Source organism: Calonectris borealis, chromosome 1 (assembly GCF_964195595.1).
Source record: "Calonectris borealis chromosome 1, bCalBor7.hap1.2, whole genome shotgun sequence".
Classification (NCBI taxonomy): domain Eukaryota; kingdom Metazoa; phylum Chordata; class Aves; order Procellariiformes; family Procellariidae; genus Calonectris; species Calonectris borealis.
In genome coordinates this window covers 143,103,066-143,122,144 of record NC_134312.1, presented here as the reverse complement: position 1 = coordinate 143,122,144, position 19,079 = coordinate 143,103,066, and the positions used below count along the sequence as shown (strand labels likewise).

General features: G+C 41.3%; 1 protein-coding gene across 2 annotated transcripts; it reads right to left on the bottom strand.

Annotated features, from left to right (window-relative positions):
* Nucleotides 1–1,813: 1,813 nt before the first annotated feature.
* Nucleotides 1,814–18,806, bottom strand: LOC142073689 (arylsulfatase D-like). Of its 2 annotated transcripts, XM_075133758.1 has the most exons (12): nt 18,681–18,806; nt 18,168–18,216; nt 14,877–14,942; nt 12,127–12,276; nt 10,766–10,887; nt 9,695–9,817; nt 7,825–8,248; nt 6,780–6,916; nt 6,432–6,566; nt 3,572–3,734; nt 2,780–2,901; nt 1,814–2,310 (listed from the first exon to the last, which is right to left on the bottom strand). In XM_075133758.1, the coding sequence occupies exons 2-12, from the start codon at nt 18,176–18,178 to the stop codon at nt 1,943–1,945; spliced, it is 1,821 nt and encodes a 606-aa protein (XP_074989859.1). In that variant the 5' UTR covers nt 18,179–18,216; nt 18,681–18,806; the 3' UTR covers nt 1,814–1,942. The 2 variants fall into 2 exon arrangements, with proteins under 2 accessions (XP_074989859.1, XP_074989869.1); XM_075133768.1 differs by lacking the exon at nt 18,168–18,216.
* Nucleotides 18,807–19,079: the final 273 nt, after the last annotated feature.

Genomic DNA, 19,079 nt, shown 5'->3' with positions numbered 1-19,079 from the left:
GAAGATGTGCCCATGCTGCTGCTGGCATGCCTTAAAAAAACAACCAATCAAAAAAACCAACACAAAATCCTCCCAAACCCCCACACCTTTAAATTTTTCCCTGATAACAAAACTCTGTCTGGAAGCGGAGGAGGCATTCTGCTAGCACAGACCTTGCATCCTGTTCCTCACCACTACGTTAGTGACCCAGTACAGAGGTAACAGCTGTGATTACTTATTGTCTTCAACAGAACTAAGCTTTAAACAAAGACTTTTTTTTTTTTTTTAAAAAAAAAGAGCTTTGTAACAATGAGGCAGAAAGGAGATGATTTTTATCTCTGCATTTTGAGCCCTGCAGTATTTCCTCCTCTTACGATAACTGGTTTTTCACTGCGCCTGAGCACAGGAAGCTGCTGTTTACGCACTGCTGCATACAGGCAAATTCTCTGCCAGCAAAAACTCAATTTTTGAGTCATTGTGTGCTTTATACTGCCACTTTCTACCTGGCTTTTTGCACATGTCTGAGTACTAAATGCAAACACTGGCATTTGTATAGTCCCTTCTACCTTTGACAAGTTTTCAGAATGAATTTATAGTAGAGAAGAACATAAATATTGAAATGACACAAACAGAAATTTGTAAAATTATTCCTATGTCACACTTATGAAAAAAGACTAAGGGATAAAAAGAAAATTGTTCATCAACTAAACTGGCTGAGCAAGTAAAACTTTTGCAGGGGTATTCCTTGGGGGGGGTGGGGGGGGTGGGACAACAACAGCAAAAACCAAACTAAAATAATCTGTTTCCATTTACTCACTTCAACCCCCAAGTTCTTTGCAGTTCTAGCAACTCTGACTTCATCCACTTCTGCAAAAAACCCAGTCATTAATACAATTCAAAGCCCTAAAATCACTGCAATTTCACTGCAAGCTTCAGTGCAGAGTCACATCTTCTTAGAAAGTCTGGCTAGGGTCACACCACTGCAGGATTTTTGGTTTGCTTGTTTGTGTTTTCTAGGTTGGTAGTGTTTGTTTTTTTTTTTTTAAATAACTAGTATTGGCAAGACCCCTTTTTACAAATTGTAGTTTGTAAACCTCTGTATACTGCTACCAAATATTTTTGAGCATTAATTCCAGTATAAGTCTCAAATGAACCTTGTTTTTCTGGAACTGACATTAAAACAGTGCAAGATATTAATCCAAAACATTTTTTATTGGCATCTTATATTCAATAAAATTGCTGTTTGCCAGATTAGTATGCACCAGAACCTCTTTCTGAAGAGCAAAATGCTTCTCTCTCTTTTGTAACTGTTGCAGGGTTATACTGGACTTTAGCATTTTGTACCTCGTACTGTTTGTGATATACGTTGTCACATAGCTAAAGCTGCAGAGCTGTTCAAAAAGCTATTCACAACTGGAGGACGATCCCTCACTAAATCAGATTCGCTCTGTCTCAGGTGTTGCTCAACATCTCAACAAGATCACTGCAGAGAGAAGAGAGAAGTACAGGAAGCAATAATGACACAAACTACTGTGTTTGGATAGAGTACGACCATGATTTGTGGACTACAGGGGCACAACTGCGAACATCTGGAGTTCCACGTAAGTCTAGTATTTCTAACTGCTGCCTGCTCAGCGTCATACACTGGGCTCTCTGCAGAGTTCTCCAATTGTCTTGCTTGAGCAGGCATAAATTAGGCAGAATTTAGGCATATACCTTTACAGCCATCTCTTACACGCGAATCTGCAAAACCAGTCTCCATTCAAGCTCTTTACCACACCAGACAGCATTTCCTTAGGCCTTTGGCTAGTGGTGAAGAATGAAGGGGAAAATCTCTGATCAACATTCCTTTTCTTTATTTTCATCCACTTTGCCTCCCAGAGAGAGAAAGGACACAGTTATTTTCCGAAAGCTTTTTCAGCAGAGGACTCAGTGCCACAGGACATGTTAGTAGACATCCATCTCACAAACTTTGTGTGCTGTCACCTTCCTTGTCACACCAACAGAATGGGAACGTCCCGCAGCACGGCTGCAGCCACGGCTTCCACACGACGTTGTACAAGGAGAGCTGCTCTGGGACTGGAGTCAGTGTCCTGCGATGCTCTTCTATGGCTCTTCCAATCTCCCTTATTACAGTGTCAAAGAGGGGCTCGGTGTCAGCCGTCAGGGGTTTGGCTTCAGAGGGGTCTCGCGAGAGATCAAACAGCAACGGAGGGTCATGATGGGTCACGCCTTCCCCAAAACATGGGCAAATTCCTTTTCCATAACAAGCCCCAGCCCCAGATGGATGAAAGACGGGGGTCACATAATGAGCCTTCCAGATGGCTCCACCTGGCAGGAAAGAAATCTTATGGCACGACTACAAGACGATAGAGGAAAATGGAAAGTGCCTTCAAGCAATAGGAGTACAGCTATTTACTAAGGAGACCTCCTCTCACACACCCTGGCACCCCCATCACCACAAATCAGATTATCTGTGTGGAGTACTGACTTTGAAGAGGGAACACACTAGAAATATGAAGAAAACCACATTAAATTTCCAGTGTAGTAGTAGACAGCCCGTATTCCCTCCTTCCCTCCCCACTTTCTACAGATTTGTTACTCACAAATATTTCTTTGCTGCAAGACATGTCCAGCTAGCCAGAGTCACTGGTATGTTATGCACAACAATTTCAAGAATCTCAGAGATCAGTACTGATAAACACCCATCATGCAATAAATTTGTCAATTAGCAAGATGCCTATCAAGAGGAGAAAACTCAATGTTTTGCACTTATCATGGAACAAACATTTATACTTACTGTCCTTTTGGTGCCACCGCACTGCATGCAAGTAGGCCCCACAATAGTGAAACAGGAATTCGTGCTCTGACTTTTGAGCCCTTCCTCGCAGTAAAGGCACCAAGTTTTGTCCATCAATCACCCTAATGTAATGGGGAGAAGCATTTTCAGGCAGGGGCCAAACCTGACGGTGAACTGCATGCTTATCACTGCTTTTGCATTGGCTGCACCAGTGCTTGAGACAGCATACAGAATAATTTGGTCATAGATTTAGAGTAGCCAGTGGACTGCCAAACCGATGTTTAAATCCCTAGATATTTTTTTTTTTTTAATAGCTGGATCAACTAATTCCATTTAGCAATATGTAAACAATATTTAGAGCTTAGTCTAGCAGAAAAAAGTAATTTATTCAAGAAATCAATACCAATCTCATAATTGTTTACATTCAGCAATTTTCAAAGGAGCTTAAAGAAATCTGTTGAGCAGGGATGGATTTAATTAGTTTAGGAGGTATTTTTAAGTGTCCATAAGTCAAGTCAGTTCATACCAAAACAACCTCAGCCACCAATTCTTTCCTGAATGAGGCTGAATCTCATTATTTGAAACTAGCACCTGGTCTTTGGCAGGAACAATTCCTCTGGCCGTGAACACACCTGTGGGCATATCTGGGAGAGTTTGCTCACTAGTTTAAAATCTCAGACCAGGCTTGAGGCTAAGCGATATTTGTGGGATCTCCAAGGATGATAAGAAACACAGTAAATTGTTAGTATTTAGCTCTCCTATCACTCTCTCCTGTTGAAAACATCTCCATACCTGTCCTGTGGCAATATTCCTCCAGCCAGATGAACAACTGTGGGGTAAATATCCATAAGACTCGTAGGTTCATCAATGACTGTGCCTGCAGGTAACACTCCTGGCCACCTAAATACTCCTGGCACACGGATCCCTCCTTCCCAGCCTCCCATGCCTTTTCCACCTGCAGTGAAATGAATCAACATATGCCAGTTCAGAGGCAAACACAAACCCCTTAATTGGCTTATTGCATTTGAATGTACAGAAAAAGATGCAGTAATACACTGCTTATTCAACAGATTTGACTCTTCATTTGCATTGCACTTCACATAGTTTAGAAGGCCTCAAAATGTGACATATAACTCATCTGAACCTAGAAAGATAGGAGGAGGCAATCTCTATTTTAACTTTGACCACAGATCATAGAATCATAGAATCATACAGGTTGGAAAAGACCTCTAAGATCATCGTGTCCAACCGTCAACCCAACACCACCATGCCCACTACACCATGTCCCTAAGGGCCTCATCTACACGTCTTTTAAATACCTCCAGGGATGGTGACTCCACCACTTCCCTGGGCAGCCTGTTCCAAGGCCTGACCACTCTTTCAGTAAAGAAATTTTTCCTAATGTTCAATCTAAACCTCCCTTGGCACAACTTGAGGCCATTTCCTCTTGTCCTATCGCTAGTTACTTGGGAGAAGAGACCAACACCCACCTCGCTACACCCTCCTTTCAGGTAGTTGTAGAGTGCGATGAGGTCTCCCCTCAGCCTCCTCTTCTCCAGGCTAAACAATCCCAGTTCCCTCAGCCGCTCCTCATAAGACTTGTGCTCCAGGCCCTTCACCAGCCTCGTTGCCCTCCTCTGGACGCGCTCCAGCACCTCCATGTCCTTCTTGTAGTGAGGGGCCCAAAACTGAACACAGGATTCGAGGTGCGGCCTCACCAGTGCCGAGTACAGGGGCACGATCACCTCCCTATTCCTGCTGGCCACACTATTTCTGATACAGGCCAGGATGCCGTTGGCCTTCTTGGCCACCTGGGCACACTGCCGGCTCATGTTCAGCCGGCTGTCAACCAGTACCCCCAGGTCCTTTTCCTCTGGGCAGCTTTCCAGCCACTCTTCCCCAAGCCTGTAGCGTTGCCTGGGGTTGTTGTGGCCAAAGTGCAGGACCCGGCACTTGGCCTTGTTGAATCTCATACAGTTGGCCTCGGCCCATCGATCCAGCCTGTCCAGGTCTGGAATGAGGCTAGGAATAATAAATCTACCTGTGAAGACCTGTGTTCAGCAACAATAAAACAGCTTCAACCTTCTATTATCCTCCATTTCAAGGGTTGCTTGTATTCACCTGTGTTATTGAAGAGCTTCCTAGCAAAAGAAAAGAGGAGGAACTGGAAATTGGAAGAACTCATAAGACTGAAGAAATACTTGATATTCTCTTTAAATCTACACAAGACTTACTAATTAGTATCCTATTTTAATAAACAGCTAAGAAAAAATCTTCTCTTTACAGACATGGATTCCCTTCAAAATATGTCTCCTTAACGCTTATATTTCCATATGCCTTGTGCATCTCTTCCTTTTTTGAAATCAAGATTTGGACCTGACTCTTCCAATGCTTAATGCAACATCTCTTAACTCAGAAGCAAAAAATCTGAACCTATGAAATCGTACCATATACGCTTTACTTCAAATGGCAGGAAAACATCTTTTCTCAACTTGCTACTAACAGAAACTAACCGAATAAAGCATCCTGATCCTGGGTGTATGAAGACAATATTTACCTAACTCCCAAAGCAGAAACCTGTTTTAATTCATATATTCAATATGGAAAAAACATTGTCTTTATTAGATCCCGTCAGGCTTATGAATCAGTCTTTCATCCACAAAGAGAAGCACTTTCTCAAGCAAAAGCAGGGATTGAGATGGAGACTCCCTTTCAGACTAACTGAAAGCCCTTCCCTTTCATAAGGGCCAGCAACCTCCGTTGCTCAGCAGCGGAGCGCCCACCTCATGGGAACCAAAATTCCATGTCTTTGACCTTTGCTGTGCCCTGTGGAGCAGCTCAAGAAGGTTTTGAAATGGAAGAAACCTGTTTTAGGAAAATAAAAACAACAAAAGTTTGGGCAAGAGGTGGATGGTTCATTGGTGATAAGAGAACCTAAGACCTGACACATATTGTCACATGTTCACGACAGGTCACAGGATGAGGTGGTCTGATGACACAGGACTGTTGGGGTAGGTGGGAGAAAATGCAACAAATGCATATTCTTTTGGCTTGAAAAAAGCCACTGCACTGCTCAGCAGATTGAAGAATGATTCACAGCAGAAAGGGATGAGCAGGAGGTAAAGAGTGAGATCCTCTTAGACCACCAAGGCCATTTGGATTTTGTGCCAATCCCTGATTTTGGGTGGAATATCAAAGCATACGGCATTGTTGCCGCAAGTCATGACACAATGTGCCCTTACTCTATTCTGTATTGATTAGCTGGGCAGCAATGATTTCTGAAACATAATGAGAAAAAGAAACAAGCAAATCAGGAAACAGTCCTATTGTAGAGAGAGGAAAAAAGCCTTAGAGAGAGCGAACGAGAGATATAGAATTCAATATAGGGAACTATCACATTTTTTCCAGCACCTTTTACTTGAGAACACCAAATAATTTACAGGTATCAAGCTAGACAATACCTTTGTCAAGGAGATGTGTAATGCTTGCACTTTACTGAAAGAAAAGGTGACTTTAAGATTAAAACACCTCTGTATGTCACCTATATTTTAAGCTAAAAATGCGACTCATTCCAGCCATGATAGCTTCAGCCAGGCAAATTCATTATGTTTCTGATTCTAACATTCATGTAAAGTCATAGTGTTTTTCCTACCTTTATAAATACCATTCCAGCCACCTAGCTGGGCAGATCCATCCTGAGCCTCCAAGTGTCCTCCATGATCAGAGGCAAAGTATGTGAATGTATGATTTTTCAAACCTTCTTTGTCAAGCGAATCCAGAATTTCGCCTTAAATTTAAGAAGAGAGACAGCAAGGTTCCTATTAACCAATTAGAAAGATCAAGCCACATTTCTAATGTTTCAATAATAATCTTTTGCAATGCCTTATAAGAAGTTCTTAATAGCTTAGATTTCTGTAGGTATTTTAGCCTTATTAGTTTTCCTGCTTTAAAATACACAGGTGTATGTGTCTGAAACAAATCCTTCATGAAGAATACCTACCCACCATCCAGTCCATCTCTTCTACATTGTCTCCATATAAACCATGATGGCTCTTCCCAAGAAATTTTGCCGTGGTAAAGAGGGGGGTGTGAACATGTAAAAAGGAAAAAAAGAGGAGGAATGGCCCATGCCTGTTTCTTAAAAACAAACCAAAGAAAAATAATTTTTGTTGTGTGTTTGGAGTATTTTGAAAGGTTTCATATTCATCCATGCACAGACATACACATTGGGTCCAGACTGTACCCACAGCTAGTGCATCCCCATTGATCACAGTTGACAGTTTTCTTTTTTGCATGACATGTGGGCAAGAAAGATCCTTTTCAGCCAGATTGTTTTCAAATTCCAATGTGTAAACAGGCATAGCATTTGCACAGTGCTTAAATGAATCAGATGCCTAACTCTGATGCCTTTTTAGTTAAATGCAACTAGAGCCAGTCTCATATTTACTTCAATATTCATGTGACTTTTCTAAGATAGCCACTTACAATTTTCAGTATATTTGTTTTCACAAACTTTAAGAAAAGAATAGTTACTTTCCCTGTTTTACAGAAAGGCACTTGATGCACATAAATATTATAGAGTTCTGTGCAGGCGGAACTTGAATCTAGGAAATGAATGATATTACTTGGCTTCCTTCTCAATCCATAAAAATAGATTTAAAGTGTTTTGAGATTTTCACATGAAATAATTTTGTGCATCACATATTTTGTCTAGGAGTTTTATAGGGTTTATGAAAAAGAGCACAAATGAGGCTTGTAGAGTGAAGTGTAAAAATTAGCTGGTTAATCTTGGAGCAAATATAGATTACAGGGCATAATGAAATGGTCATGTATCATTGGGTTAAAATCTATCTCATTTACTGTATCCTCCAATGTGAGACAGTTGCAATTAAAATTTAAGTGCATTGGGTTTCCAAATAGAGAACTTGGATATGAGTTTCAAAGCAGTTATCATGATACAGCTATAGTTACTGGAGAAAAATATTCTATTCCAAGTGCCCAAAACATCCTGGTCCCTTTAAAGAAAATTACAGACAATCATTTACCTTTTGATAAATGACACTGCCTCCTTCAGCATGAGGGAAGCAGTCCTCTCTAACCTCATCGGCTGCTCAGTGACATCGTGGTTCCTCATCAGGATACAGTTCCAATACGGCACAAAGCCATAACTGGAGTACCAAGAAATGAAGAAAAGGCTGCCCGCCAAAGTAAAGCAGGCAATTATCTTCCAGCGGATGGAAATCAAACTAGTCAGTTTTCCAGCAGTGAGAGTGAGCACAGCAAGACTAATTATCTGACTGTAAAGCCAAAGCTTAGCTTGAAGGGCTACATCCAGCTCTGGAGATTTGTTTTCTTGACAGTTGTTTAGAAGTGTGAAAGGCATACCATAAAAGTAGTCAAACCCATGGTTTAGAGGATGATGACAATGATCATTGAAGGATTCACAGTTTACACCTTGATGCCATTTTCCTGAAGGTTTTAAAGCATGAAAGAAATTAGAACATTAAGGTAGACAACTCAAAAGGAGCCCACAATAGCATCATCAGCATCTGTTCGGGAATTAGGCGAGTCACTCTGTTTTTCAACAGAGTATCGACACATTCTCCTCATGCACAAGGATGCTGGGTGAAACCAGTGCCTGATCAAGTGAATGTCATACCGTAATGGTATGGCGATCCCCAAATGGACATGGGATAAACAGAGAAATTTGCAAGATGCTCAGCTACTCAGCTGAGGGTCACATAAGCATGGGATTTTATTACCTTTCAATGAGGATCAGGGAATTAAGGTACTCGAACTCGCTGCCTGCTTTAATACATTCCCTTCCTAACTTTCAATCATTTACTTGCAACTTCATGGAAGTAAACTTTTGACCAATGTTAACAGATCACCAGACTCAGGAAGATGATTTCTCAGGCACGTCCCGATCCGTATGAAAAGGAGAAAAGGCTGTAAACCAACCTTTCACTCTACCCCTGCCCAAAATAGAGCAAGTAGACAGAAGCTGTTGTCTACTTAGAAAAGGTGCTGGATCAAAGGACCCTGAGGTTTGCCGGGTTATGTGAGTGCCAAGTAATTACAGACTCAGCCAGGAAGACTACAGTTCATTAACTCATGATTCAGTGCAGCCACATCTATTTCCAGCACTTGGAGATGACAATGAATTTGGCACAGCTGGCCCTGACCCCCTGGCTTTAAGGGACATAGGGCTTACCCTACCTACCCATTTATGTGAAGGGATCCATTGTGAGAGTGCCTGTCACTTGACAGTAATAAAAGCGAATGAAAGGGAAAAGAGAGACTTTGCCAGTTGATTTTAGAGACATTTGACAAAAGAATGATAAATCTTGAAACTGTTGAGGTCTGACCAAAGTCACAGACAGGAAGGTGCTCTAGAGTAGTGTTTCCCTGACACCTTTGCATTTTGGCTTCATCTGAGGAAACAGCCATCGTATCATGCCTCTTTGGGACCTCACAACCTCATCTGTGAGACACTTGCGCTTCATCTTCTCCTTTGTGGATACAAACTTTGTTCCTTTCTTTCCCTATCCTCTTTTGTTTCTCTGCCTCTTGCCTCCTAAAGGCAGATGAAATACTTAAAGATATTGTTTTGTTTGGAAAAATCTCTACATTAACAAAACTCTCACAGTGGACCAGCCTTTGAAAAATCTTAGGCCAACTAAAATAAATGCTCACCCATTATAATCATGAGACCGTTTTTAATTCTTCCTGTTTCGGGTGCCCTGTACAGGCATTAGTATTGTCTTAAAACTCTTCAGACTGCAATATTTTTAGTTGTCTTGCAAATAAGAGGGTTTTTCCCTCTCCACTTTTTGGAGAGGATTCGTATCTGGGCAAATACAATCCCTAAATTCCCTTCATATAACTAGGTCATGCTAAAACATTTCCCCTTACCTATCAGTCCAGTGGTATAGCCTTGTTGCTGTAGCAGCCTGGCAAAAGTAGTTTCATTAGCAGGGAGCCCTCCTGACCCGGCGTTCCACTGCAGCGCTCGGTACCTGTTGCTGGACGCCATCCCTGATAGAAACAGCTCCGGTCATTCCTGCGGGCCTTTTGCTCTGTGCCAGCAGAGGCTGGGCTACTCCTGCCAACCTCCATGTCAGGAGCTCAATCGGAAGCCAACAGAGTTCCTGACAAGATGTAAACCCAAGCATATCTTGTATGCCGTCACATCAGTGTGTCTAAGCACTTCAGGTAGTCAAGAGTCATATTTCAAAACAAATACTGCTTTGCACCAGTTTTACCATCAAACTGAAATAAATCATTGGTGACAGTATATAGTAGGTTTTATTTTCTGCCTTTCGAATAACTGTGATAATTTAGTCTCTCTGCTCTTCATCTAAAATGAGATAACTGTTGCATTTCCCTACCTCAGAGGGATGTTGTATCATGTTAGGTGAGATGCAGTTCACCCAACACACATTTTGCACTTAGCTCTCCAAATAGGCATCTAATTTTCCTATATAGCACCTAGTGAGAGTTGGATATCTATGAAGTCCTCCATAAGGCACCTTAGGTAGGTGGGGAATGGATGTAAACCTCCATTTTTTTGCCGGAGTTTTGTGCCTTTCTGCACTTTGTCGACAATGAACTTGCCCATTTCTCCTGGGAGCCCTGTTTCAAGCCCTTACCTCTAACCATCACCATCAAGAGGAATTCCATCAGTTTGCCCTAGGCTGTGTTGCAGTAAGGAAACGACAGATATTACTGCTGTTGGCATTTCTCCATACTTATCTATTTTCATCATATAGAGCTCCCGCAACCTAGAAAGTCAAGCTAAAGATCTATTGGCTGGTGAGGCAGTGGTTCCCCTTCAGAAGTTACTTATAGAAAGTTTAAGCCTCTAGCAGTATACCTTCTATCTCACGTTGAGGAAATAGCTGAATTCTCCTATTCCAATACTTATCGGCTATTGTAGTACCTCAGCACCATACACAGAAATTTGTAATTCAAAATGGGCCCAACCTGATCTAATGGGGTATCTGCCAGTGAGAAAAGCTGCTCTGCTCGGAGTGCAAAGCGGAGCTGCGGCAATGTGCTGAGTAAGTTTCACTCCTTCTCTTGCCAGGCGGTCAATGTTCGGGGTCCTAAAAAACAGTTTCAAGTTTAATAGAAGCAAGGTAATCTGAAACTTATTTTAATAAATTGCCAAGAAGAACTAGAGCTTTTGAACAGTTCCTTAAAAAAAAAATCTCCTTTACATACTCCAGGACTGATAGAGTAACAAGTTTGATACAGCAGGTGAAGTGGGTTGTAGCCATTGGAGAATCCGTTCTCGGGACACAACCACAGAATGCATTTGGCAACACTGAAAAGAAACCTAGGCATTGTTGGTACTGTTTAGTTTGAAAATAAAACTGAAACGGAAAAACCTATCTAAGAAAGGCTGATATTTTTCTATTCCAATACTTCCAATAGATCACTTTTGCCAGCACATTTGGACCCTAAATTTCAGAGTTCATTGAGCCAGAGAATCTCCCAGGGTGTCTGGAGCTCTTGGAACCAAGACTTTCTGTTCCACGTTTTTAACATGTGCTATTTGTTCCATAATACGGTGATATCCTTACACAGTTACATTTTTATGAGAGCCTAGCTCTCCCAGAACAATGGACTACAACACCTCAAAGAGTGAAAGAGGGCTCCCCCCTGGTCTTCACCACCAGCAGAGGAGGACAACAGAGTTCCACAAGCACATTCCCATTTCTCTGCACAACCCCACCAACATCACGTGAGGGAGATGCACCCAGAGCATGCCAACAACGGGTCTGTGCTCCACTTGGAGGACAGGAGTTGAGGCTTGTAAGATGTGCTCCCAGGGGCCACTCAGTTCTGCTTTGCCTTTTTAGTTTTGAAGGAATGTAACCACTAGTTTTGAAGGCACGTAATCACGTAATAAATTATGTGGGTCAGTCCACATGGATCGGAGTGTTTGGCAAGCAAGTGGATGAAGGATTCTGGAAAAGCACTGGGTGGATAGAGTAAGGCTTAACTATGCATGAAAAGGAACGAAGAAATTCATGCATGAGAAGGAAAGAAAACAGTAACTGTAATACTAAAACAAGTGGCTGGAGAGTTAACACATGGAGGAGGCAAGGGGAGGAATTCCCAGAAACAACTTAAAAACCAAAATGAAAATATGTTTTTTTTTTTTCCTTTCACTGCACACTGTTTACTTAGGCCCCAATCCTATGTGCATATATACAAGTACTTAAATACACAATTACTAGAGCCTTGGATTAAGAACATTGCTTATTTTATAATTATGCTTAATTACTCAGGATAGATGTTCTATAGTGTTAAATATATTGCACTGAGAGATCTTTTACCTTATGGTGTTGTTCCCATAACAACCTATATCTCCAATGCCAAGATCATCAGCCAGAAACAGAAGTATATTGGGTTTAGAGTCCATAGCTGCACTCAAGCCAAACGTGTTCCAGAATAAACATGATGTCAGTAACGTTAGCAGGTGCCTCCTGAAACACAACAAAATAACTTTTTACATACGTGACTTGTAACGGCGAGAGTGATGGGAGCCCTCTAGCAGCAGATCTGAAGCATGAAACACAAAATACTGGGAAACTTTGTTTCCTAGCCCCACTTTCAGTGGGAAGGAGGAGGACAGTTTTACTGGTTCCATTTTCTCCATTTCTACCACCTAGATCACTCTAGTCAGAGAGGCTGCAGTAGCCTTTCTACAGCCCAAGAAGCAAGGACATAAGTGAAGGCTGTCATCTTATCATTTGGCCCAGGAATTTTCGTCTTGAATCAGTTGCATAGATTTCAAAATGTATCAAAAACTTCAAAGAGCTGAGAAAAATTAATGTTTCTCAGTTTCATAAATTCTATGAAAATTCAGGTTATGTTCCAAAGTCACTCTGACATTTTCTGAATATCTTGTCTCCAGTGAATAAAGCAGTTTTAATTATATTTGGAAGGGAAGTGGACAATCCTAAACAAACTCTCCCGTCCAACTCAAGAACACTTGAACTTGAAGCCATCAGGCCCCATACCAGCGCCAACTGTATTTAATATCTGCAGAAAACAGAATTTACATTTTTTACACATACATACCATACTTTTTATACAAATATGCCTAGAACATTTGAAGCTATGTGTTCCTCCAAGTAAGTATTGCTGATCAATAGTATTAAAACCTAATCCCGGATTGATTTTTCACTTGGACAGAGTCATCACCGCAGTGTGTACTAATTTTGCAGGACATGGGGCAGCAGCAACTCTCTAGCACAGACTGAGAAAGCTCCTGCAAATCATTCCAGGATTTGCAGTTTTGGTGTGAAGATCTTGTATACAAAAACATGCTTTTGAATGAACAAGTAACCATCACCTCTAACAGGCAAACACAACACACAGAACTTTCTGTAAACGTGACTGTGAACTCCCTGTTGTAAATAAGTAACCAGAGGCTATGGGGATTTAATCATCCAAGAGCAAAGTTCCAGCTGGTTTTTTTTGTACATATTACTACTAAGTTACAACGTGATCTACAGAGTTGTGGTGAAACCTTGCTTTAGAAGCACTGTGGGCAATTCCCATCCCTATACTTGGATTACTCATTTTAAGGAAAAGAGAATTTTCTATTTGCCAATGTTGTATCTCCTAAGGGTTACAGGGCATTATACTGGTATAATGAATCCTTTCAGAGCGCCAATACATTAAGTTAGAGCTGCAGGAAGAAGGTCTCTAAAGGACCCTGGAAATAAGTAGCCCCTGACAGCCCATTTCAGTCAGTCAGGCATTCTTTCCAAGCTGGGGACAAGAGTAGTGCTCCCCACCTCTTTCTGTTACATTAAAAAAAGGAAGAGGAAAAAAAAGCAAATGATGAAATCTGCTTTTCCTGATGTCTGCAGCCCCATCCTAGCACTTTGTTTTCTCATGCTGTTAAGTGCTGGATATTTGCTGGTCCCTGTGGTAATCCTGCTTGTGAATTAAGATAGGGTCAAGGACAAATTCCATCTCAGGTAACCTACTGCTTATAGTTCCAAGTCCGTATCCTAAGTTGTTATGTAGCATTACTGTACATTATAAAATAAACATGGTTAGAGCTCAAAGTGATCATCTTTCAGCAATACATGGAGGAAGAGTGCAAGAATGTTTAGTTACTAAACACCAATAAATCTTGAAAGCAATAGGGTTGAAAGAAAGTAGAACATAAAACATGCATGTAGATACATACGTATCTATATAAACCTTTTCAGAATTACCCAGAAAGCTATTTCTGGAAATGATAACGTTAAAGGCATAGCCAGAGACTTCCACTTGGGAGACAGATCTCATTGTTTAAAAACATGAGGACATTAAATAAGTATGTAGTTAAGATGGTCCTAAAAATCATTTGACAGCTAGTATTACTAAGTGATTTTTACAAAATCTGCTTAATGAATCAGGTAAGTGCAAAACATTAGGAAAACACAGGCCACTATTTATGTAACTTTTATTTACAAGACTTAATATGGATTTACACCATAGTTGAGCTCCCATAGCTTTATTGACAATGATCTTATGAGGACTGGTTAGAAACCATTGGCACAGGCAATCAGATGTTGAAAAAAACCTACTAAACTATAAAATTTGGTGTCTGTACTTGCCTTAGAATTATTTTCTAAGGTAATGCTGCTGTGCTTAGTGCATACATAGAGAATTACAGCATTATGAGGTTATAGCATCCTTCTGTTCAAGAAATCTGCTCCTCCTACAAGATTTCACAGGGAAGTTCTATCTGTGTAAGAGCCTGGCACCTTAGACTACTTCTCTAAGGGCTTGTACAAAGGGAAAGACAACTTCAGAACAATGTGGGGCTCACAGTCAGGGAGGAATTAAAAAAAAAAGAGGGGGGGAGAGAACAATGATGACATGATTTTTGATGGAGTTGAATTTCTTACATGGCGATAAGGAAGGGAACAAAGACTTAAAGCAAACAAAGCATCAGGAAAAGTGATTCATTTGAGCCCAGGGCTGCTTGGGAAAAAAAGGTGGGTCAATTCAAACAAAGCAATTTTAATTCTGCGAAATAGAAATAGAAATACATGCAGAGAGGAACCAGAAATCTGTTCACCTGAATAGAATGGCAGCAGTGGCTGTGCAAGGTGGCGGTGCAATCATCTTCTGGTAGGCAGCGATCCTGAAAATAAGTTAAGCTTACTGTAAGCAACAAATTGAGCACAGTCACCAGTGTGATGCTGGAGGAAAAAAGAACTCCATTAATCCTTATATCTCTTTACAAAAGAGGGACTAGTGACATTATTTTACCCCAAAGACATGAGTACTGATGGGATCAAACTGTATATTGACCAAAAGTAGAGAATTTTCAAAGTGAAGTTTGAGAACTGGAGAGGGAGCAGAAAACCACATATAAATGATTCAAGAGTGGGAAAAGATGTTATATTTTGAGAGAACAAAAGCTCAATAAAGAACAAGACAGTAAACTATTAATAAGTGCACAAATTCATGGGGAAAAAACACAGGTCTTAGAAAGCTCATCAGTTTTGCTGAGACAGAGCCAGTATTCAGAAGGTGAAGTCAGACAAATAGAGCATGCATTTTCTGCAAGGTGATTTATTATTCAATCATGTTTCCAAGTAGAGTGCAATATAATCATGACTGTATATCTTAAGTGGAAGAAAGAAAAGTATTGTAAAGAAACACAAGTTATGGGACTCCCCATAACGGGTGGTCAGATGAAATGTAACAGTTCACAGTAAATATGATCAGAGCAACAACCTGATATAAACTCCATAGTATTTTCCCCAGCAGCCACTTCATGAGACATCTTTTTCTAAGCTACCTAAAGGAGCTAAATTAAAGCTAATTTTAAGACTCTTACCTAAAGTGTTCAAATAACCTGAGGAAAATGGCCCTTGACTTGAAGAAGCTGCTTCTCATCAAACCATTCCTTTTTTATTTCAAGATTGCTTTTAGTTCTCACACTAATGAGCCTCCCCACTATATAAATTCTGGTTCATCTAATCCCAAAGTAATCTTAAAATACTAATTCTATAGATTGATTAGTCTTTGCACAGACAAAGGGAACTCTGAATATAAGTGATGATACTGTTATTCTCAACAGAAGTCTCCCCAAACAAAGAATCACAGGAGACAACTGTGGATTTCCCAAAGTCTAAGAAAGCTAGTTATTTTCAAGCTGATAGCGAGTACGGTCTTGCAATTTATCACTGCTGTTACTACTAAATTTCAACTGAAGGGTTCTCAAATGTCATTATTAACTAAAAGCATTATTACTTCATTTACAACCAGAAGTACACAGCATCAGTTATTCAGCCTAGTACCTGCACATAAAAAGTCATAGGACTCTATAATAATTCAGTCTAAACATTTCTGCAAAATGAGGCCAAATCCTGCAGAGCCATGAACAGCAGCAACTGGCCAGCACAACTTTGTGTAGACATATTCCATTCCAAACCATTTTAATTGTCTGTAAACCTTATCCAAAACTTACTGTCATCTGCAGCTGATCCCACACATGACTGGCCTACCACTTCTTTCTCTAAATTTGCCAGCCATTAACCAGGGCTTAATCGACTTACAATACAATTCATTCAACCTGCCAGGAATGCCACAAAGCCTGCAGCTGCCTCAACAGTCACTTGAATAGATTTAGCAAAAGAAGCTTTTGCTTGCTTAAGTGGTTGAATTAGGTGGATCTAACTCAAATGGATTTGTAACAACTCCAAGTAGCCTTAGATAGCTTTTTCTAGCCAGCTGCCTTGTGCAGACCCTGTTTTTTTTCAGCTCTGCTTTACAGAAAGCAAGCTGCAAGCCTGAAACTGCTAGGAAATTAGCCCTTCTTCCCCCACTGCAGCTTGGCTCCAGGCAGTTCCCCCACCCTCCGAATATTTCACTTGTTGAATATATTCCCAGATTAGAGTCTATCCTTCTTGAAGTCTTACAGAGGAGAAAAAAGACAAACCTTTGCTTCAAAAATGCGAATGCATTTTTGGCCCATGGCCAAAATATTTATTGAAGCCAGGCATACCTTATGTTTCACCCCATCCCTAGAAGACTGGCAACACCACCACTCGCTCTGGGAATCCACCAGAATGGAAAGGAACTTCTCATTCTTAAAAATGTTAAGAGATACAGCTCCAACAGAAAAATTTGGAATAAGCTCTTGCCAGTTAAGCTGAAAGTCAGTAATCGGACACAGCAAAAGAATTTGATTTCTTGTTTTCTTTGTCTAACTTCAGATACTGAAAGAAATTATTTGCACACTGATGCAAAACCAAAACAAAACCCCAACCCTTTACCACTTACTTAAACATAACAAAAGTGAATTATAAGTATTAGGACAAACATTTTCAAGTAATGTGTGGAGGTATGTTGCTGCTTAGCTGTTAGCTAAAAATAAGCACTCACTTTCCACCTTCTATAAAAATACACTACACAACAGGTTAATCACATTAAACAATATATTAGAATGTAATTAAAAATGCTAACTTCAGCTTGCATTATGGCTCTGGAACAAACATATGCAACATGCTGTTCCACCTTGTTGTCCCTTTCCTCCCTCTCTCCCATAGCTTCTAGGCATCCAGATGTTCAGGAAGGGAGAGGCAACAAGTGGGGACTGAGTGAAAAAAGGAAGAAAAAGCTCCCAGCTGGTGTGCACATAGTCACTTGCTCAGTGCTTGCAGCTGGTGAGTCCAAAACAGGTGCTGTTCATCAACCATAAGACAAGGGATGTCCTTGCAAGAAAGGTAGAAGCCAAAAATCAGGAGGTGCTCAGTGGTCTGTCTTTTTTTCTGTCCATTCTTAGGGAATCAACTGCAACAGTGCTCACTGGGGGGATATAGCTCTTACTGACCTGGGTAATATCAATAGTTGGTATCTGTTACCATGTTTATAGCATTGTATTACCACTTGGCGTTGTGCATTGTCAGTAACCAAAACTCTCACGGCAAGCAACCCGAATTTTTTAGTTTATTATGGCTACCCTGTTCTGGCCTTGCTGCTGCACAGCAGCACCCTGCCCTCAGAGCAACAGCGGAAAGGGATGGTCTGGCCCTAGGCTTCAAGTTAGCTCATGCATTTTCACATCATGGTTAGCACTCCCTGGTCTAGATGATCTAATTGTGCCTTCTGGCTTCAAACTACTCAGCTAGGAACATGCAGCTTTCCTTACAGCTGGGACAAGAGCAACACACAAGGGTGGAAAATTGGAGACAGAAACAGGGCAGACAAATGAAACAAAAAGAGCAGCAACTAGGAGCACGGCTGCTAGAGAGACAGTGAAGATCACATGGAAGCAATCTGGAGGCAAATTATGCTTTCTGTACGCCATTGTAAAGCCGCAGTAACTCCAGCAATAATAATAATAAAAGCAGAATACCTGCCATTCATCACCTAACCCTCCAAAAACTGGAGTTTGGTTTGAAACGCTGAAGAGGAAGGAAAACAGAGGTTGTTAATTATTGTAAACCCCCCTCCTCCCCCCATACACACGCTCTAACCCCGCTCACACATTGTTTTTGTTATTTATGATCTGGTGGATGAGCTCCGCTGGACGGCAGAGGCCGGGCTGCCCTCTCAGCCGTAGGTTAGGAGGGGAAGAGACCAGCAAGAGCAGAGGCAGGACAAGGAAAACACAGCTCTGTGGGCAAAGCTCGCTGTTTCAGCACAGCTTCCCAAAAACACCTCATGGGAAATGGGCTGGATGCCGCCTGGGAAAGCGCCCACCCTGGCCCCACACCCAGGTACCAGGGCTCCGTGGCAAGCAATGGCAAGTTCACCCCCGCTAGAAAGACATGTCAGCTTTGTGTAAAGGAAAGAAGGGAAAGTCCTCCCAGGAGGAAAAACGGAAGCGACTTTTTTTTTAAAAAAAAAAAGCTGATCATTTACTTACTCCGTGCTCACTCACTGGAGGAGCTTTGCTCTCACTTTCCTCTTTGTCTCAGGCTTTCTGATCTTTACTTCTAAAGAGGGGTTTTCAAAAGCACGGCTTATATTCGTATCAGAGTAGCTGGTGGGTGTCAGTCTCCTTTAAAAAGCTGGTCAAAGGCATTTCATCCTGCCTGCCGCAGGGGAGGGCTTCCCTGCCTGCTCCTGGTGCTAAGTGCTGAATAAGGAAGAACTGTTCTAAAGCAGAAGCTGGAAATACAGCTCCTGTAACAGCCAAGGGCGATAGAAAGAGCTTTAGCCGTAACCGAGTGGAAGATCATAAATCACGGGCAGTGAGAATGTAGGCTACATCATGCCGTTTGGAGAACCACCTTATGGGTGGAAGCAAGACAGCCATGGCTAA

Excerpts from the sequence above, each read along its gene's own strand:
- LOC142073689 (XM_075133758.1), bottom strand. Across the intron at positions 12,277-14,876 it reads ACTGCTGCCATTCTATTCAG|GAGGCACCTGCTAACGTTAC; the intron begins GTGAACAGATTT and ends GTTGTGTTTCAG. Across the intron at positions 10,888-12,126 it reads TATGGGAACAACACCATAAG|GACCCCGAACATTGACCGCC; the intron begins GTAAAAGATCTC and ends ACTGTTTTTTAG.